This window comes from Choloepus didactylus, chromosome 18 (assembly GCF_015220235.1).
Source record: "Choloepus didactylus isolate mChoDid1 chromosome 18, mChoDid1.pri, whole genome shotgun sequence".
Lineage (NCBI taxonomy): Eukaryota > Metazoa > Chordata > Mammalia > Pilosa > Megalonychidae > Choloepus > Choloepus didactylus.
Window position 1 is genome coordinate 69,334,257 of NC_051324.1, and position 13,339 is coordinate 69,347,595.

Genomic DNA, 13,339 nt, shown 5'->3' on the forward strand with positions numbered 1-13,339 from the left:
TTAAAGCTAATCAATGAATACAGCAAAGTGGCATGCTACAAGATCAACACGCTAAAATATGTAGTGTTCTTATACATAAGTAATGTGCAACAAGAGGAAGAAATTTAAAAAAAATTCCATTTACAGGAGCAACCAAAAGAATCAAATATTTAGAAATAAACTTAACAAAGGCCACAAAAGACCTGTGCAAAGAAAACTACAAGAAAATGCTAAAAGAAATCGAACAGGACCTAAAAAAATGGAAGAACATACCATGTTCATGGATTGGAAGACTAAAGATAATTAAGATGTCAGGTCTATCTAAACTGATTTATAGATTCAATGCAATACCAACTAAAATCCCAACAACTTACTTTGCAGAAATAGAAAAACCAACAACCAAATTTATTTGGAAGGGCAAGGTGCCCTGAATAGCCAAGAATATCTTGTGAAAGAGGTATGAAGTGGGAGGTCTCACACTACCTGACTTTGAAGCATGTTACAAAGCTACAGTCCTCAGAAACAGCATGGTACTGGCATAAGGACAGAGAAACCAACCAATGGAATCGAATTGAGTGTTCAGAAATAAACTCTGGCATCTACGAACAATTGACCTTTGATAAGGTAGTCAAGCCAAGGCAACTGGGACAGAGCAGCCTTTTCAATAAAAGGTGTTTGGAGAACTGGCTATCCATTTCCAAAAGAATGAAAGAGGATTCCTACCTCACACCTTATACAAAAATTAACTCCAAGTGAATCAAAGACCTAAATGTAAATGTTAAGATGCTAAGATGCTTAGAAGAAAATGTAGGGCAATATCTTAAAGATCTTGTGATAGGCGGTGGTTTCCTAGACCTTATACCCAAAGCATGAGCAGCCAAAGAACAAATAGACAAATGGGATCTCCTCAAAATCCAACACTCTTGTACATCAGAGGACTTTGTTAAAAAAGTAAAAAGGTAGCCTACACAATGGGGGACAATATTTGGAAACTGCATATCAGATAAGGGTTTTAAATCCCGAATATATGAAGCAATCCTGCAACTCAACAATAGAAAGACAAACAACCCAATTTAAAAATGGGCAAAAGACACGGAAGACACTTTTCGAAGAGGAAATACAAATGGCTCGAAAACATGAAAAAATGCTCAACTTCACTGGCTATTAGGGAAATGCAAATCAAAACCACAATGAGATATCATCTCACACCTACCAGAATGGCCATTATACAAAAAACAGAAAAGTACAAGTGCTGGAGAGGATGTGAAGAAAGAGGGACACTTACTCATTGCTGGTGTGAATGTAGAATGCTGCAACCACTCTGGAAGACAGTGTGGAGGTTTCTCAGGAAGCTGAGTATAGATCTGCCATATGACCCAGCTATTCCACTGCTAGGTATATACACAAAGGAACTGAAAGTTAAGACACAAACAGACATCTGTAAACCAATGTTTATAGTGGCATTATTCACAACTGCCAAGAGATGGAAGCAGCCCAAATGTCCATCAATGGACAAGTGGATAAACAAGCTGTGGTACATATACATGATGGAATATTATGCAGCTGTAAGACAGAACAGAGACATGGAACATATAATAACATGGATGAACCTTGAGGACATTATGTTGAGTGAAGTTAGCCAGAAACAAAAGGACAAATACTGTATAGTCTCACTAATATGAACTAACATTAGTGAGCAAACTTTGAGAGTTAAAAGCTGATAACACAGGCTACCAGGAGATAGAAACAGGGTAGAAATCAGTCACTTGATGCTGAAGGACTTCAGAATGTTCAGCAGGATTGACTATTTAGATCCAGAAATAGATAGCATAATACTGTGTGATGGTAGCACAATATTGTAAGTACACTGAAGAATTTTTAAAAATGTATATAACCATATGCTGGATGATCTGAATCATCTTATACAAGAATGCCCTTGATTTCAGTGGCATAGTTTCCAGGTAGTAATATTTCAATTATCATAAACTATGAGAAAAGAATTGAGGTGAAATTAAGATAAATATATTGCCAACAGACATGGTAAAGGGAAGCGAATGTTTCAAATATTAAAGGATACGGAACTTGATGGAAATAGTTTCACAAAGCAGCATAGCATGTTCTCAGATCCTTTACACATTTTAATGGTACTACCAGCAAGGAAAGGGCAAGAGACACTTTAACATCTTACAGGGTTTCTTGTATACTCCTAGCTGTCGACCACTCCCTCACCTCACTGTTTTGGAGATATTGGCTGTATGGTTTCCTGTTTGTCAGGCTCAAGAAACTCCCCCAGCCTATCCCTAGCCTTTGCTTTGATACTGGGTGAAGCAGAGGCCATCACATTCCTCGGCAGACCCAGGCATCAGGCTTATTTAAGGACCAGTCCTATTCCCTTCTGCTGCATTCAGCTGAAGTCATTGGCTGGATCTTGCAGTTTTCTAATTTCTGCCCTTTCTACTGTTCATATAGTGAGATTTTTGTTTCAATAACGCTGCTTATTTGTATAATCTTCAGTTGATTATTTTTAATGTGTGCAATATCTACTTACATTTCTCTGAGGATATTAATTACGCTTATTCTAAAGTTCACTTGTGCTGTCTCTGTTAACTCTAATCCCTTGGCTATTATCAGCTCTTATGTTTGTTTGACTGTGTTAGCTGCTGTTAATGGAATAGGCTCTCCCACATTGCTTGGTCATTCCTGAGTGTAGTTCATCTTTGTAGTTTAGAGTCTGTTTTCCAGCTCTAGACATAAGGGGAGATGAGCTGCTGGGGCTTGTATCCAGCTGGATTTCCATTAAGAATGAGGAAGATGTGTCCTTTGCCACCTGGTATAGGAGGCAATATCCCAACTCCAGGGCATTTCTGGTAGGGGAGCATTTGTGCAGCTACTCCCACACCTTGAGCTGGGGTTGTGGATTTTTTAATTTTATCTTTTCTGTCATTCTTAGCAATAAGATGGAGTTTGTTGGGGTAGACACTTGGGATGTTCTCAGTCTGCCAACTTGAAGTAGCACAGCTTCTTAAGAAAACGTTGTACCCCTATTATATCCTAAAGAAATTGCGATAGATGTGTACTAGAATACAAGTACAAGAATGTTCATAGCAGCATTGTTTACAATAACCAAAACCTAGAAAAACTGAGTAAACTGTGGTGTAGTCATACAATGGACTATTATAAAACAGCACTGTCCAGTAGAAATATAATGTGAGTTCACATGTGTAATCTTAAATTTTCTAGTAGCCACTTAAAAATTCAAAGTAAAATGAAACTGGTGAGGTAAATGTTAATATATTTTATTTAATCCTTATATCCAAAATATTATTATTTCAACATGTAATCAATATAAACATTATTAATGAGATATTCTACATTTTTATATTAAGTCTGCAATATATCCATAATATTATCCTTACTATATGTAATCAATATAAAAATTATTAGTGATAGAGTTTATATTGTTTGTTTCATACCAAGTCTTTGAAATGTCAATTTAGTTGTAAAATTTTCATCAGAAGTACTGATCATGTTTATTTCATATATTGTCCTATATTTATATTTCATAAAATTTACAGTTGAAGAAAATAGCATTTGCATACTCAAGTTGTTCTAAAAATACTTAAAAGTTTTCCAATAACTGCATTATCAGTTTTTAAATTTAAATTTTAAAATAATTAGAATTAATCAAATTAAAGTTCTGTTCTTCAATCACACTAAGTGCTTACTATCCACAGGTGTCTCATGGTGACCTCATTGGACATGCAGCACTAAGGCAACGAAATAAGCCAACCACAGGTACATGCAACAACATAATGAATTTTAAAAACATACTGTTGAATGAAAATAATATGCTCCATTGCAAATTAATGTACTTAACATTACAAAATAATGTTGAGTGAGCATATTGCTGAGCTAGAAAATAATACATATAAGATGATTCCATTTATGTAAAGTTCAAAAGGCAGAACTAAACCATGTTGTTTATGGTTGACACATAAAAGGTAAAACTGTATTTAAAAAGCAAGAAAATTATTAAGCTAATAGCCAGAATAGTGATTACCTCCAGGGGTCAGAGAGAGGGTTAGGATTGGAAAGGGACACATTAGGAGCACTATAATTATTAAACCCAACATTTGTGTTATATGCAGTCTATGCACATTTTAGTTCTCACAAAAAAATTTTAATGGGAAAAAAAAGTCAAATGGCTTCACTTGCAGCCCTGACATAGTCCACGTTGGGCTTCTATAATGAATTTTGGGGAAAGAGAGGAGGAGATTGTGGTTCTGCCAATCTTGGTGCCACCCAGAGTTGGGTCCTAAGAGGGGCTTTGTGATGTGGAGGAGGCATTAAATATACAATTTGGTAGGAAGAGTGGATGGAGTGTGTGTATTTGTCATGGGTAGAGGCAGAGGCAGGGAGGTAGACACAAAGGAGGACAGGAGAAGAAAGGTTTGAATAAAAACAGAGCAGAGATCACATCCCTCAATTATACAAGAATTAGAGTATTCAGAATGCAGCATTACCCAGGTTTCCCCCATATATAGGAGTTAGTCCTGTGTAGCAAATTGTTGTAGTTTGTTTGCATTTTGATCCAGAAATAACCTTTTCATTTTTCAGAATTCTCAGTGACAATTATTTGAGCAAATTACATAAGGATTCATTTGAAGGCCTGCTATCCCTCCAATATTTGTAAGTCAATTAGGTAATCATATTGGTTTCTGAGTTTTTAGTTGTATTATCTGTATAATGAATAAGGCATTTGAATTAGATAACCTCTAAAAGTTTTCCAGCAATAAATCCTGCAATTCTGTAAGTCTGTAGGGTCTTAGCCCATTTCTAACATTAAATACCTCCTTTGCATTTTCAATTTTAATTATATAGACAAGATACAGATAGAAACAAACTTCATTTATAGATGGAAAGTGGTGATGAGGTATGAGTATTTATAGATACCCATATGAATCTTGATTTATAAGTGTCTATATAACATCTGTTTATGTTTAGTCTACACCACAGATCAAATCTGGCTCATAGTCTGTTTTTATACAATCCATAGGCTAAGAATGGTTTTTACATTTTTAAAGGGTTGTAAAAGTAAAGAAAGCAACAAAGGAGAATATGTGACAGAGACCGTGTGTGGCCTGCAAAGCCTAACATATTTACCATCTGGCCTTTACAGAAAATGGAAAAGTTGATTTAGCAGAATGAAAGGAACTAAAGTTAACCCCAGATTTTTGCTTAAGGGACGAGAAAATACAGAGCACCTACATTAATTTGAATGCCATTAACCCCGAGTTTTTTGATAATCTAATCTGAATTAAATCAACATTTAAAATTAAATATTTACTTAAGCAGGTAAATTACATAAACTGTATTATCAAGAACATATTTAGCTACCAAGAGAACAGACTGGTGTTAAATATTTCAATGCAGGAATCATTATCACATATAATAAATAGATGTTTAAAATGACAGTTAAGTGGTATGGCTAGAAACATTTACATCATGTAAGCACATCAGAAATGCTCCTACCTGCCAATTACAAAATAAAAATCTCTGTAGACCAACTGCCAAGGAGGGAATCCCTGCATAATATTTATATCTATTGCGATAAGGAGAGACCAAGTATTTTGCTATAAAAGTGTAATTTTTATTTTTATGTGGTCCAGGGTTGAGTCTTTAATCCTTATTATAGTAATTCATGATGCTCTTTAGCAAATGAATTCTTCTCACAAATTTAGAAGGCTTAAGGGAAGGTGGGTATAAAGAACTGCACAGTATGCTAAAAATTATCCTCTAAATTATCAAACCTTCTAGGGCTTAGGAGTCTACCATTTTTGGGTTTGTCTTCTTGGGCACCTCTGGCATCTGGGCAAATGAGACAACTGCTCAATGGAGTACATTCTTCATTGCTTCTACTTTAAAATACTGTGTTAATTAATTATTCACATTAGCATATATATTATTCATTTTTTTAAATGCCAACCAATAAAAAAGTTAAAAAAATATGCCACCCTGTGCCCTAGTATTGGAGATCAAAGATGAGTGAGACAGGGTTCCGACCCTTTTAGGAATGCAGGATCTCAAGGGGAAACAAACACATGACCTCAAACCATAATTCAACAGGCATTAATGGAGAACAAAGTGCTGCACAGGTGCAGAAGAGGGAGACTTGAAGTAATAAAACTACATTTCTTTTTAAAATAGTCATTGTCCTACTCACTCCTCAGCTATTCATTCATTTAATAAATATTTGAGTTTGCTTTATGTCCATGTGTCAGTTTTAAACATGGTAGGCAATGCAAATAAGCAAAACCTTGTCCATGCTTTCAAGGAGTTTATGTTCAGAGGAAATGGAATGCAAAAATAACTGTATTAAAAAGAAGAAAAAGAGATGGGCACTGAGAGGTATATAAATTCTTTCTGGATCATGGAGGGAGTAAAGTCTTCCAGTTGGATCAGGAATGTTGTTTTTATAACAAAGCCTTTGAACAGGGCCTCTATGGGCCATTGGGTATCGTCAGACAGACATCTTGGGAAGAATGTTCTAAGCTTGCAAAACAAACACAGGAAAGTGGAATGTGTGTTTGAGGAATGCTATGAGTACCTGTATGGTACAAGTAGAGAGAGTAGGAGATTAAACCAGATCTTCTAGGTCTTTGAATGCCAAGCTGAGGAACCATCATGGACAACCATGTTATTAAAGCAGTGCTCTGGGATATGTAGTTCTCAAGATTCTGGGCTCTACCCCCATGGTTACTGATCTAGTAGGTCTAGAGTAGGGCCAAGAATTTGCATCTTCAATAAGTTCTCAGATGATGCTGGTCTTTGAGAACCACTCTGGAGAGTTAATCTAGCAGGATGGATTAGAAAGAGAGACTAGAGGTGGAGACACCAGTCAGAAGACTGTTACATCCACCAGGTGAAATGTGAGGGATTACGCTGGGGTAAATGGAAATAAGAGGGTCAACAGTAGTCAAGAATAGGTGTTTTCAAATAAACACCCAGTCCTATTTCGTTTTTTATCGTCTCATGACCATACAACTGCAGAAGTTGCATTCATGGCAACATAAAACCAAAAATGACTTTCTATTAATGTGAGAGAAAGTATAATTTTGAATTAGTTCATAGTTATCTACTAATTAGAGGAGTAACTTCCTTTCAAATTACGTAGAAGAAGGGTATCTCTAATTTCTTCTAGGATTGGACTGGCTTAGAAAACCAGAACTAAAGCAAGGAGGTGTGTAAATGTGAAAATATTCTTTTTAATATTAGAAATTATACTTAACAAAAAGGGATAAAAACTTTGAGTTCATAATCTAAGATTTAATGAGACCACAAAAGGTCATCTAATCAATTCTTCTGCTCTCAGGAAAGATCTATCAAGATCTACAGAAGATCCATCAAGATCTATCAAGACCAGAAGGTAAGACTCTAGGAGAGGTGGGGACAGGGTTAGGGACCCTAGAAATTTCAGGCAACAATTGGTAGGCTTTGGAGTTTAGACAAAAACTACTGATTCCATATTATCACTCAAAACTCTAGCGTTTATTCTTATTAATGAGATATTGAGGCAATATTTTCCTTTTCCTTTTCCTAGAGATTTATCCTGCAATAAAATACAGTCTATTGAAAGATGCACATTTGAACCACTACCTTTTTTGCAGTTTAATTTACAAATGTAACTACATTATTTTTGGAAATGTTATAAAACTTAATTATAATCTCTTTGCTATTGGTTTTGAAATATTACAATTTTTCTAGAGGAAAACTACTAAAATTAGGTAGCAAATCCTTTCATCTTCAGCAAGAGAAAGTATAATTTTGAATTAGTTCATAGTTATCTACTAATTAGAGGAGTAACTTCCTTTCAAATTACGTAGAAGAAGGGTATCTCTAATTTCTTCTAGGATTGGACTGGCTTAGAAAACCAGAACTAAAGCAGGGAGGTGTGTAAATGTGAAAATATTCTTTTTAATATTAGAAATTATAATTACAAAAAGGGATAAAAACTTTGAGTTCATAATCTAAGATTTAATGAGACCACAAAAAGTCATCTAATCAATTCTTCTGCTCTCAGGAAAGATCTATCAAGATCTACAGAAGATCCATCAAGATCTATCAAGACCAGAAGGTAAGACTCTAGGAGAGGTGGGGACAGGGTTAGGGACCCTAGAAGTTTCAGGCAACAATTGGTAAGGTTTGGAGTTTAGACAAAAGCTACTGATTCCATATTATCACTCAAAACTCTAGCGTTTGTTCTTATTAATGAGATATTGAGGCAATATTTTCCTTTTCCTTTTCCTAGAGATTTATCCTGCAATAAAATACAGTCTATTGGAAGATGCACATTTGAACCATGACCTTTTGTGCTGTTTATGTAAGTTACAAATGTAACTTCATTATTTTTGGAAATGTTATAAAACTTTATTATAATCTCTTTGCTATTGGTTTTGAAATATTAAAATTTTTCTAGAGGAAAACTACTAAAATTAGGTAGCAAATCCTTTTCATCTCCAGCAATGATTGATATGAGAATTATTACACATACCAGAATGAATCATTCTAGAGCAGAAGTTCTCATCGTGGCAATTTTGCACCCAAGGGACATTTGACAATGTCTGGAGAAATTTTTGGTTTTCACACCTGTGAGTGTGCTACTGGCATCTATTGGGCAGAGGCCAGAGATACTGCTAAACATCCTACAATGCACAGCAGAGCCCCCCACAACAAAGAATTATCCAGCCCAAAATGTCAATAATGCCAATGTTGAGAAATCCTCTTCTAGAGAAATGAAGATCACTTAATGCAAGTATTTATTGAACATTTAGTTATGTACCTAATGCAGCATATGGATAAATCAGAAAGTATAAATCATAGCAAATGTCTTCCACAGTGAGATTTTCTCAGTGTATGGATGGAGTATTGAGGTTATCTTTCATCATATATAAATTAGAATCACTGTCAAAGGATGAATGTCATGAAACAATATATTTTTCTTTTGCTTGTGTCTTTTTTTTTTTTTTTTTTGTAGAAATCTTGGTTGCAATTTACTCACAGAACTCAGCTTTGGAACATTTCAGGCTTGGCAAGGAATGCAGTTTTTACACAAGTTGTAAGTGAAATAGAAGATGAATACATGTAAAAAGTTTATTTATGCATAAAAACATAGTTAATCCATTAGCTGAGTGTAAATAAGCCCAGTACAAATACTATGAAAAGTATATGTCTTAAGTTTCCTTTTTCTTTTAAATGAGGAAACTGAGGTACAAAAAAGGCCAAGAGACTCATCTAACTCATATATGACATGCTTTGCTTTCCCTAGTACTGACCTTTGGCAAGGGCAGTAAAAGTCACCAAGCAAGTAACACTCGAATTAGCATTGTCATGGGAATCCCAATGATAATACTCAGATGTGTGAATGTCCTTGAAATTCCACTTTTGAATTTAAGCTTGATTCTGGCTCAGATGCAAAGTCCTTAAGTGTTTAAGTGTATATGATATATAACTGCAAAGAACAAAACAGCGCAAGGTCCTCTGGGGAACAAAAGATCAGGGTTCTTTCTTGGCCATCAGAAACCTCCAATCAAAAGTCTCCAACCCAATCAACACCAATACATTTCCTGCCCACACAAGACTGCATCAAAGATAATGGCATTTTGGGGGAAATAATACATCCAAACCAGCACACTCACCAACCTTTACAATTATTTTATAACACAGGGAATCCCTCATAAGAATCCAAGTTTCATTATAGTTATATTGGCATCACAAGGAAAAAAAAGTGTGGACTCACCGTTGATAAAATTTAATGAATTTAGGTGGAGGCAAGAGGTGAGTGCCCGAGGCAGGGTGGGAGGAGGGGGGGGAATGGGGGAAAGCAGGGGCGCAGATGCGTTCCCATTCCCAAGGAGCAAGGCACCCGCCACCCTGCTTAGAGTGGGGGCAACCAGAAAGGAGGCTCCAGCCCCCTCAGGGAAGTGAGGCAGAGCTGGGAAGGTGCATCCTGAGAAGATTTCTCTTGGATTTGGCTACAGATGTATAGATCTTCTGCCCTGTGTACAGACATGGTGGCCAGAAGAAGAATGCAGGGAGACTGAGGTTGAACATCCCATATTATGTCACTGAAGCAGTTGGGCAATCTGATTGGTGCTGATATGTGTTCAAGAAGAGTGGGACGGGAGAAAATACCTCTGACCCATCTAGGGCAGAGACAAGAAAGTGCAAGGAATGTCCTGACCAGCTTGCACTCAGCTCTAAAAGAAGCACTGAGAAATGTAAATGGTGAACAGGAAAATAAATATATGGAAGAACTTGCAGAGCTGATTTTTGCCCATTTTAATGATACAGACAACATTAACTTTAAACCTGACATGTGCAATCTTAAAAGAAACTGATGCAAATTCATCAGATCAAAGAGCAAGAGAAAGCAGCAGCTGCCAACATAAGTACAGAAGTCAGATGTGTCATCTACAGGGCAGAGTGTCATTGACCAGGATGCTCTTGGGACTGTGACGCTTTGAGGCCCTTGTTGGCATCTATGTAGTGAACTGGAAGGCAATGTTGTGTTTGGTTCAGAGAGCGTGACACAGTACCTAAGGTATAACCAGGAAGAGCTGAAAAAGAGAAGTGTATATAGCATCCTCCATCTTGGAGACCACACTGAGACTGTCAGAAATCTGCTGCCAAAGTCTGTGGTGAATGGGGGATCTTGGTCTGGTGAACCTCCTAGGCAGACCAATTGTTGGATGCTGGTAAAACCTTTACCTGATTCTAAAGAGGAAGGTCATGATAACCAGGAAACACATCAGAAATAGGAAACAATGCAGTACTTTGCTGTTTCTCAACCAAAGTTTATCAGAGAAGGAGATTTGAGTCCTGCTTGATTTGTGTGACAAGGAGAGTTGCCATGAAGGAAAGACCAGTTCTCTCCTCATCAGGAAGATTTACTGTTCGCCAGGATCAAGATCATGCCACTGGATCCTAGCACCACGAGGGCAGCCATGAAGCCAAGCTGAGAGTATCTGGTGCCAAGGTACGTTCAGAAGTTCCATGCACAGTAAGAAGGGGAGGGAGTCTGTCCTGTGCTAAGAGGCATCAGCATGAAGTGCTGAGACAGGGACTGGCATTCAGTCAAATCTATCATTACCTTGTCTGGTGGCACTCCTGTTTCTGCCCGAAGAGCTCACATATTTGTGCTCAGACTACTAATGAAACTCAGCTTGTAATATCTTTACATATGCTTCACAGAGAGCAGAATGTGTGTGTAATGAGTCCAGATCTTACTGGACAAGCCATTAGCTCTAGCAGCCCTGCCCATCAGGCAATGTGCTGTGAGAACCCAGGTCAGTACATGAACCCAGTAGCGATATAAAATTTCCCATAAATTGGTGGTTCTTGGGGAATGAACTATGTGCCAAGCATGCAGGCAGCCACTCCTCAGGGTAGTAACTATGTTCTCAAAATGAATTATCCCTCTCAAAGCAGCCGTGGTATGAATCCAGGGCAGCCCAACTCTGTGCTTTCACCAGACACTGCATGAGCCCTGGGTGGCTGGAAGCCCTTGAATCCCACCCAGTCAGTTTTCCCCTATGGGAAGCTTGCACTCCCCTGTGGGAGTTTGCAGGTGCCCAGGAAATAGCCATAGTTATACCAACAGTTCTCTCTGTGCACTTCATGCCCTCATTGAGGGGCACAGGGTCTAATTAGGATCATTGCTGGCTTTACCAGACCTAAAAATGGGCCATTTGTAAAACTCCCCAGTTAATGTGAATGCTCCCCCACTCAGCAAGATGGGAAGCTTAGTCTCCAAAGACTGTTTGGACTTTATGGGAAGCCACCTGAAGGGACAACTGGACAAGCAGAGAGCAGCTGCCATCCTGAAGAGCAAAAGGAAACAAATGATTCCAACATGCCCCAGGCCATGAGTGGTGAGAGATCTGATGGATAGAATAGACTGCATGACAGCAAAAGACAGATCAAACTCCTGCAGTTGTTGGCAAAAAAATTAGATCAGGTGGAGCCTTCACCCTCCTTTGTTGGACACACACAAGGACTCCACAGATAGCTTGCCTGGTTCTGGGTCAACACATGGAATCTTGCGCAAGGAGTAGCATAAAGTTTTGCACAGCCTCTTGCAGGACAGCAGTTCCCCTGTAGACTTGGATAAGTTAACTACAGAAGCCTCATGTAAAGAACTGAGCCAGGATCCAACAGCATAGCTCTTGCTACAGAAGTGACTTAAACAAGAACCATTCACCCCCAAGAAGAAACAGAATGCATTACTTCATCATTTGCTAAATAAAGATGATGCCAAAGATACTGCTTTACCAGAAATAACCCCCAAACTTGAGTGACTAAACAGTAAGACAGACCCTTCCGGTAATACAAAATTAATACCTATGAAAACTGAGAAGGAGGAGATGAACTTTGAGCCTAGTGACCAGCCTGGCACTGAGCTGGACAACTTGGAGGAGATTTTGGATGATTTGCAGACTAGTCAATTACCACGGCTTTTCCCAGGCATGAGGCCAGGTGCCCTGCTGGGTCAGCTGGCAAGCAAGCCATCATCAATGACGTTGTGCAACTCACAGCTGAAAGCAGTCCTGTTACAGCTGTTGGAACCCAAAAAACAGCATTGCATATTTCACAGAGCACTTTTAACAACCCATGATCAATGCAACTGGGCAGGGTATTGCAAAACCAGAATTTGCTACTTGACATCACACTGTAAAGCCCGACTGGTGCTGGACCTTTCCCACCAAAAGAAACAGCAGTCCATACCCAGTGATACCTGATACCTCAGCCAGGAATGATGGGTAACCAAGGGATGATCAGAAGCCAAGGAAATTTAGGAAACAGCAGCACAGGAATGATTGGGAGTAATCCTTCTTGGTTCACCATGCCATCCAGAGAATGGGCCCCCCCCCAGAGACTGAAAATAAACTTAGTGAGTGAAGAATAAACTTAGTGAGTGAAACTTTTAAAGAGTCTCAGACTCTTTAAGATTTTCAGGACTACTGTCAATTTGGACTTGGCATACTGTAGCCATTTGGAATATCTAGCTGAAGTTTGCATAAGAGTAACCTCCAGGATAGCCTCTTGACTCTATTTGGAATCTCTTAGCCACTGAAAACTTATTTTGTTACCATTCTTTTCCCCCTTTTGGTCAAGAAGGCATTCTCAATCCCTCGGTACCTGGGCCAGGCTCATTCCTGGGAGTTCTGTCCCACATCGCCAGTGAGACTCACTGCCCTGGGTGTCATGTACTATATAGGGGGGAGGGTAATGAGTTTATTGCAGAGTTGGGCTTAGAGAGAGAAAGGCCACATCTGAGCAACAAAAGAGGTTCTCTGGAAGT

General features: G+C 38.2%; 1 protein-coding gene across 1 annotated transcript in view; it reads left to right on the forward strand.

Moving 5' to 3' along the window:
• Positions 1-13,339, forward strand: part of LOC119514823 (leucine-rich repeat-containing protein 37A3-like) — a 53,909-nt gene that overhangs the window by 16,000 nt on the left and 24,570 nt on the right. The window contains 3 exon segments of the mRNA XM_037810539.1: positions 4,597-4,668; positions 7,580-7,660; positions 9,014-9,094. Coding sequence (XP_037666467.1) covers positions 4,597-4,668; positions 7,580-7,660; positions 9,014-9,094 — 234 coding nt within the window.